We start from the raw sequence: 8,633 nt of genomic DNA, 5'->3' as shown, positions 1-8,633 counted from the left end.
GTGTAATACTTGTATTTTTTACTTTCATTATTATATCTATATTGCGTTACATTTTTTATATTTTTAGTGTGTGTTTTCTTAAGGCGTGTTTTTGCACTGGAAAAAGGAGTGGCTCTTAATTTCATTGTACTGCGTATAATGACAATAAAGGCATTCTGATTCTGATTCTGGTCTGGAGACAGAGACATGGACAAAAAGACAGGAGAAAGAACTGGAAGTGGCAGAAATGAAGATGTTGAGGTTCTCCTTAGGAGTGACAAGGATGGATAAGATTAGGAATGAGATCATCACAGGTACAACACAGGTTGAACAACTGGAAGATAAAGTTAGAGTGACCAGACTGAGATGGTTTGGACATGTCCAGAGGAGGACAGTGGGTATATTGGTAGAAGAAAGATGTTAGAAATGCAGCTGCCAGGAAAAAGACAAAGAGGCGATATATGGATGCAGTTAAAGAGGACATGGAGGTAGTTGGAGGGAGGACAGAGTGAGATGGAGGAGGATGACTCGCTGTGGAAACCCCTGAAGAGTTAACAGCTCAAAGAAGATGTTACAAAAATAGATTCTGAATTTAAACCGTTACATCTTTTATGGTGAAACCTGCATTCTTTACACTCCTGATGTCATTTTGACTTGAGTATGTCTACCTTGATGCATCAAAATGTTTCCACCTGATGATGACCTGGCCACCCTCACCCACCTCTTGTCTTTACTTTCCTCCCATCTTATTTCTAAATCTTCTCCCATCCCACATGACTAAAGAGTGTGAGTGCCACAGCCACTCAGATAGCTGCCACTTCTCCCTGGGAGCATGGCGTTCCTCTGGTAGAACCAGCGGGGGCGTCTGTGACAACTGTCAGCACAACACTGAGGGACGCCGCTGCCATCGTTGTCGCCACGGCTACCATCGCCAGATATCCCTGCCCCTAAAATCCCCCCACGCCTGCACACGTAAGGGTCAAGATGTAACTTGATCTCATCAGAAAAGTATAATATAGCAGCTTTTGATTCCAAGTTGACTTCTTTTTTTAAGTTATAATTTTATTTGCATTAAGTCAAAGTTGTGAATAAACGAAATGGTATCGGGGCTTAGAGCTCCAGCTGTTGATGTTTTTGAAACCTAAATTTAAAGTCAAATAAAATAAAATGTTCACAACAAATGCAAACTTTTTTCCTTGCCTCTGCATTGCAGGCTGCTGGTGTGATCCTCAGGGATCTTTGCCTCCCAAGCCTGGGAAGGATGGAGCCTGGTGCCACCATAGGAGCGGTCAGTGTCGCTGTAAATTTGGTGTAGGGGGCTTGAGCTGCAGCCATTGTCTACCCAGTTTCTGGGGCTTTGGAGAAGAGGGCTGCAAACCATGTGCCTGTCCACACCGCTGTGATCCGACCACTGGGCACTGCTTGAACAGGTAGATACACCTGGCAACGATGAGAAGAGCCATGACTCTGTATCCGAGTCCTCATCATAGATTTGACTCGAAGCAATTTCATTTGACAGATGAAAATTCTGACTTTGCAAAACATAAATCAAAAACATTAATAAAACTTTTTGCCTTTTTTTACATGAAAGAGAGAAAAATATAGCATCAATCTTGAGAAACTATTATGGTATCCCCTTTTAATTGGAGTAACAAAACAGATACTAGCACAACTCTAAGCCTGAAGTTAAAGGAAAGTGCCTGCAGACCAGATGACGACAAACCTGAACGCAACAAATTAAAAAACAAAACATTTTTTTAAAAAGTCTCCAAGATGATCACTTAGATCAGAATTTAGCAAAAGATGTTGATAATTTAAACGAGCTGTCTAAATGTGGACGATGTACAAACAAAATGTGTTCTTTCTGCTCTATTTGTGCAGAAAACTAAACAAAAAGCCTTGTAAATAGAACAGCTGAATTCTATCCAGAACATGAACAAACAGCTTAAGAGGAAAAATACAAGTTCAGTATTCAGTATTTCTCCATGTGAAGCAATTTTGTATGTTTTTCTTTTAGTCCATTTCCCATCTGCCACAGTTTGCACCGAGCCCTCACATTGATAAACCTGTTTTAGATGCTGGGGTGCCGTTTGTAAAGTTACAGTCAAAAATTAACAGCAATATTTTACTTTATTTAGCCTTTCATAAAAAAAATAGTTTTTTTTTTTTTCAATCAGATTTTCACCATGCTATTCTTACATTTATAAATGTCATAGTTCCAAACTAAATATTTAGTTTACAAACTAACTTGCAAGTTAAATATTTAGTTAGTAAGCTAAATATTTAGCTCCACGCTAAATATTTAGTTTACAAATTAAAGGTTTATGTCCAAGCTAAAGGTTTAATTTACAAACTAAATATGTAACTTGCAAGTTACATATTTAGGTCAGATCTAAATATTTAGTTAGCAAATTAAATATTTGTTTTGGAAGTTAAATGTTTAGCTTGGAAAATAAACATTTAGGTCGGAGCTAAATATTTAGTTAAATTAAATATTTAGTTTAGGAATTAAATGTTTAGCTTAGAAATTCAATGTTTAGTTTGGAAAACAAATGTTTAGTTTTGAAAATAAATATTAGCTATGAAATTAAATATTTAATTTAGTTCACTAACTAAATACTTAACTTGCAAGTTAAATATTAAGTTTGTAAACTAAATACTTTGCTTGTAAATTAAATATTTAGTTTGCAACTATGACATGAATAACATAGTGAAAATTTGACTTTGAAAAAAATCAAAACTATTTTTTCTTATGAAGGGCTAAATAAACCAAAATATTGCTGTTAATTTTTGACTGTGTAACTTTACAAACAGCACACCATAATAAACAGTGATGTGATTCATCCTACATTTGCAGCTACTCTGATAATCACTTGTTAGATGTGCCCATCGGTGGAAAAGTCCCAGACGTGGATCATTTGTTCACAACTGAAGAAGAGGAACCGTGGTCGAAGGAACTCGCAGTTTCTGCTCAGCACAGCACAGGTGAGGATCAGCTGCACGGTGAGGAACACAACGACAAAATCAGATGATGCAGATAAAACCCACGTTATGTTATCACGCAGGAAAGTGCAGGTGTAAAGAGAAACGGCTGAGAAGTGTGTCTGACCTGTGTAAGAACAAACATGACTACGGTGAGAAATTATTTTATTTTTACTTCTGTGGAAATTTGATTGGCAGCACGGCCGATGCATCAGAATGTTCTTTTTGTGGCTCATGGCAGTGATCAAAGCAAGTGTGTTGTCTGCTCAAGACAAAGGCAGTCACGCAGAAGTGCAGGTCAAAGTTCGTAAGGTGCTCCGATCAGGCCAGGTGGCGCTGCACCAGGGAACCATCAGTCTGTATCCTCTGTCCTGGACCAGCCGAGGCTGCACCTGCCCCGTCCTGAACCCAGGTGAAAAACCCCATTTCAAATGTTCTTCAGCACCATTTGAACAATAAAAGAAACGTCTTGATGTATAGTATAAACCAACAAAAAGATTTAATTATATGATTGTTTTTTCCCTGTTAACTCAGGTACCAAATACCTGCTTGCAGGTCCAGAGGAGCTGGGGTCGGGCCGCCTGCTGGTCACCATGCAGAGCGTGGTGGTTCCATGGACGCCTCGACTAGCTTTGTTTATTTCAGAGGACCTGAGGAACGGATGTCCAGCATCCAAAAGATCAGAGTACAATTGAGAGGATCACACCGGATGTGCTGATAAGACTGTTTCCAAAAACAATAAATAAAAACAAAACATTTCTGAAGAAAAATTGAAGGGTGACAACGAAGCTACCACCCACAACTCCACCATGTTTTCTAATAATCTAAAAAAAAATAAAATCATCTACATTTTGATGTATGAGCTGTACAGTAAGAGTAAAGACAACCAAGATCATAAGAAATGTTAAAGCTGCTGTAAATGGCATATTAAGGTAGCCATGGTAACAATGTACTGGTGTCTCTCGCTCCCTGAGAGCAAAGTTAATAGACAGACGGAGTTAAGCCTCAAATTTCTGCTGTATGAAAACTAAAGGTTGGCTCATGTAAATTATAGAACAGTGAGAGGCAGAAAACTTTGATGGCCAGACACGAGAATTTTCATGTTTTTATGTTGGATATGACAAATTCAAAAGACCAATATTTTTATTTCGTGCTAAAATATACCTGAATCTGAGTAAGATTATTCTCAGTTTTCTGGGGAGGTTTGAAAGAGAAAAAACACCAGTCTTATAGCAGTGGGACACACTGAGTGGAATAAGACAAAAAGACACACATTGTGATGAACAAAGTTAAATCAGATCCTCTGGACGGTTTCTTTAGTTGAAACGTCCAGAGGATCTGACGTTAACTTTGCTGGATTACTCTACCTGGATTATCGAGTATGAATCAGGGTATTGTGGTGTACAATTCATATTATACTGTATTACATAATATAAAAAGGTTTTGGATTAAGAAGTTAAGAAGTTTGTTGCAAAATAATTTTTAAATACAGTAATTCAAATTATGGTACAGTAGTTTGTAGGACTGTCTGTTAAAAGTTTGTAAAAAGTACAAAACGTTAACTGTGATTGTGTATAAAGTATTAAACATGTAAAGCCCTATTTTCTGTAACCTAAACTTCTGATGATTTTCATGTGAAGTATGAGAATATAGTTTAATATAAAATATATACATATAAGTTTATCAGGATTTAACAAAATCCCATTGTTTGTTTTCTGACAGCTTTATCCTCAAATTTTTTTTATTTGACATAAGGCTACCAAGAGTTCCAAATGAGCCACAAGATTTATTTCAAAACTGTAGAGCAATGGGACAATTTTATTTTATAAATTTGTAATAGGAGTGCTTCAATAGGACTGAGAATTAAAGAACACTGGACTGAAAATCACCGTCATCAGTGAAAATGATGAAACTCGTGATCCGGTGAAATCACAAGACCGATGTGAGGTTACAGCTGTTGTTGCATAAACAGTGACTAAATGTTTAGGAAGTCAGTGACTGAAAAACTTAGAACATCTCAGGCCACTCTGTCAGGCTAAAAGTGATCAAATGTGTTTTTTATGACCTCATTTAAAAAAAAAACTACTCAATGAACATTTAGTTCCCCATTTGACACTAAAACAGCTACAAGTCATTCATCCAGATGGACAGACAGCGACGACTGACTCCAGAGTTCAGATCATACCCGTCACCTCTCCTGTTGCTTAATTAGAATATTTATTTCATAAATAAGCAGAAAGTGTTTGATGTTTTTAAATAATCAGAAAATGGGAAAAGTTGATGAACAATTTAATCTGAAGTTTAGTGACAAACACCAGCAGACTTAAAGTTGTGACTTCAACTTCCAGTTGACGACTTCTGACAACAAAAACATTTATTCAGTCACATGTAAATGTGAAAGGCCATAGTAGACCAGTACCTACTATCGTTTGAACAGCAATAGGAGATCCTGAAGTTTTTATAAGACAGCGAGCACAGGAAACGTTACGTCAAAACACAAGTGGCAGCCCGGTTCTTCTTGCCACAAGCTTTGGTCTCTCAAGTGCTAAAAAAAAAGGTTAAAAAGACTCAAAACTGCCTCTTCTTAAAGTTAAAATATACAAATATTACGTATACCACTGGCTTTAGCAATTACAGTTTAACTTTGAGTCAGTTTGAATCATTTTTAACAGGACACCTAACCAGCTGACATGAAGAGGACAACGCTCAAACGTTAAAAAGAGCTCTTCTGTTTTTTGTATATAAATTAAGTCCCTGCAGCAAAAAACATGGTTAACTCTCAGTAATCATAGTATTAGATCATTACCGATTTCCCAGAAAACAAAGCAGCCTATGCGTTTGTACAAATGACGTTGCTTTGCCGGTCCTCTTCTTCTGACTCATAAATAGCCGCTCAGAGCTGCTCTTGGAGAGTCACTTACGACGAGCTGACAGTCTGGTTGCCTGTAGGCGACATGTTGTCAGACGCGACCCCTGACATGGTTGGAGTCGAGTCATTTTCAGACAATAAGGCAGTGTTGTCAGTGGCATCTGAAACAGGGTTGGACTCGGTTTGGGAGGAGCTTTCTTTGTCTTCCTCCTGAGGATAGAGGTCGGGGTACTTCTGCATGCACTCTTGCATGCTGCGGAAATGGTCGATGCACTCAGAGCCCTTTATCTCTTCCTTGCTGTAGTGGAAGCACGAAAAGGCCTCCTTGAACTGTGAACCACAGGGTCCGCTGGCCATCCCACCCAGACAAGGGCAGTTCCAGTTGATGTCTCCGTTAGGCAGGATCAGGCCTGCAGAAATCAGGTCACATTTGTCAGTTTTGGTTATCTTATAGCCAAGATTTCAGTCTGTGCTATTTTTCCTGACCAAAAATCAAAGTTGTTATATAATTTATGTGCATCAGTCTTAATATTTGCAACATTTTTGATGACAGCTATAGGTGAGCTTATGATGATGAGCTAGTATTATTACACAGACAGTTTAACTAAGATTTTGACTATTCAGTTCCAAATAAACACATAAGCTTTAATCTTTTGATTCTCTATGTTCCCCAGTTCTTCTTAAAGAAATAATTGAAAACCTGGTCTAAGCAGGCCTACAGAGTACTAACCCTGATCCTCATAGGGATCGTTGGGGTCATCATCGATCAGCTCAGCGTTGCTGGGAGCCTCATGGTCTTCTTTGGTCACGAAGATGATACGATCCTTACCTGGTTACGATAAAACATCAACGCTGGTTATGGAAACATTATGAGTAAAAAAAAAAAAAAAAGTCCAACCATGTATGTCTGCGCTGACAGTTTCAGCTCTTTGACAACTCAAACTGATCATTATTGATATTACAGTGAGCTGACATTGAACCCTAGCGGTCACACTGGGTGTCACAAGGATTAATCGTCTGAAGCGCTCTCGACCTGTGGTTTGAATGTCAATGCAGAAATAAAGACAATAAATAAGTCTAGAATAAGTTTTTTTAAAGCAACTTTACAATAAGCACAGACCTAGCTTCGTTCCTCGGCAGAGTTTTTTTAAAAAAAAGCCATGAAACCTACGGAAAGTTCTCGCTCTTTCTACGTGTTAGCCTAGCATGCTAGCTCTACCGCGGACGGAAAATGACTTCAGGTGAGATTCAACATTACCTTCTTCTCTGCAGTACGACATGTCCGCTGGTATTTTAGCCCGTCGGGCTTCGTTTTTAATGATAACAGATGGCCTAGTGTGAAAAACTACTCAACAACTGAGACATGAAGCTCCATACCGAGGGGGTTTCATTTGACAGACTACCCGGTGTCTACTATTCGTGACCCTGCTCGCATGCTCGCGCACAAAGATGACGTCACTAGTCCAAACCGTTTATTATGGAAATAAACGTCGTTTGGGATTTAGTTCAACATCTAATACTTTATAATATATACGATGTAATTTAACTTTTAGTTTTCATGTACTTCAAGGATAAATATAGGAATTGATGATTAGCTTGGTTTAAAAGAATAAGCAATGTGAAAATATGTCTGGAGGACAACTTTATATTTTCTGAATGCTTCCGAAGACTTTAACTGAAGAAATAATAGGATTTATTTATAGGGAGTGGCCTATCTTTATGTTTGAGAATATATTTTGATTTTTACACCAAACTATAGAAGTTAAATGGTGTACAACTTCTTATTTATAAACATTGAACTTCAAAAGAACAAAACAATAAAACCTAAATGATTGTGAGATCTGATACTTGATTGTAAATTGCCTTGCCGATCATTTGATTTATAGAGTATTTAGTCATTTTGTGTTCTGATTGTGAATGCTACAACTTACAAGGATCCAATTTTAAAACACTGTTTTGAATGACCAAGTATTAGATGTGTAAAGTAAGATATATCACAATGACATCACCAGGTATATTATTTGTGACAATGATAATGTGCAGCATGAGTGTATGATGTTAAAGTAGCCCACTGTAGTGCCTGTTGCACCAAACAGATACAACCTCAGGTGGGATTTTAAGATGGATTCAGGTTCTTTCTCAAGCGTCCTCAATGGAAAAAGTACAAGTCTTGTTTCTCAGCTTTAATGCCTCAGTGAATAATTTTGTTTACAAGTTTGGACAGATCAGTACAAACATCATGATCATAATAGTTTAACAAGGTTAAAGTCAGGTCCTCTTGATGGATTCTAGTTTGTTGAAATGTTTCATCTTTTATCCAAAAGACTTCTTCAGTCTGAGATCTTATAACAAGCTCAGATAAACAGCACCTTCTAGTGCAGGGGTTCAGGGATGTCTTACAGGGGAGCAAAAGTTTCAGGGACGCCCTCATAACCCTCATGTCTATTAAACAATTTTCTTCAATTTGTCTCTTTCGTGCAATGGAAATATTTGTGTAACATAAATACTTAAGACCTGTTCTTTAATAGTGTTAATACAATTTTTATATTTTTAAACATGAGGTATTTTTCATTTTAGTCATATTTAATTAACAAATCGTTTAATTTCAACGTCCAAAAATTGCAGTTTTGAGAAAATTAACAGTATCAAAAACCACTTTAAAGCTTTATCCACTTAATGAACAAGCATGTATTGTTACTTCTTCAAATTATTACAGAAAACTCTTTACATAAACTGAACAGAATCATAACAGCAGTCAGACCAAGTAACAGAAACCTGATCGATGCTGGAACACAAACGGGGG

At 37.4% G+C, this 8,633-nt stretch overlaps 2 protein-coding genes across 2 annotated transcripts; one reads left to right on the top strand and one right to left on the bottom strand.

Moving 5' to 3' along the window:
• The first annotated feature begins 752 nt into the window (after positions 1-752).
• On the top strand, positions 753-3,656 carry LOC119412146 (netrin-4-like). Its single transcript, XM_037679122.1, has 6 exons — positions 753-951; positions 1,193-1,409; positions 2,837-2,964; positions 3,045-3,113; positions 3,203-3,373; positions 3,496-3,656. Exons 1-6 carry the CDS (start codon positions 753-755, stop codon positions 3,654-3,656), a joined length of 945 nt encoding a protein of 314 aa, XP_037535050.1.
• A 1,608-nt stretch (positions 3,657-5,264) lies between these two features.
• On the bottom strand, positions 5,265-7,265 carry chchd4a (coiled-coil-helix-coiled-coil-helix domain containing 4a). Its single transcript, XM_037679259.1, has 3 exons — positions 7,089-7,265; positions 6,561-6,659; positions 5,265-6,240 (listed from the first exon to the last, which is right to left on the bottom strand). The coding sequence occupies exons 1-3, from the start codon at positions 7,108-7,110 to the stop codon at positions 5,879-5,881; spliced, it is 483 nt and encodes a 160-aa protein (XP_037535187.1). The 5' UTR covers positions 7,111-7,265; the 3' UTR covers positions 5,265-5,878.
• Positions 7,266-8,633: the final 1,368 nt, after the last annotated feature.

The sequence above is a fragment of the Nematolebias whitei genome, chromosome 7 (assembly GCF_014905685.2).
Source record: "Nematolebias whitei isolate Nwh7 chromosome 7, NemWhi1, whole genome shotgun sequence".
Classification (NCBI taxonomy): Eukaryota; Metazoa; Chordata; class Actinopteri; order Cyprinodontiformes; family Rivulidae; genus Nematolebias; species Nematolebias whitei.
The sequence above is the reverse complement of the archived record's forward strand: the minus strand, read 5'-3'. Positions and strand labels throughout refer to the sequence as shown.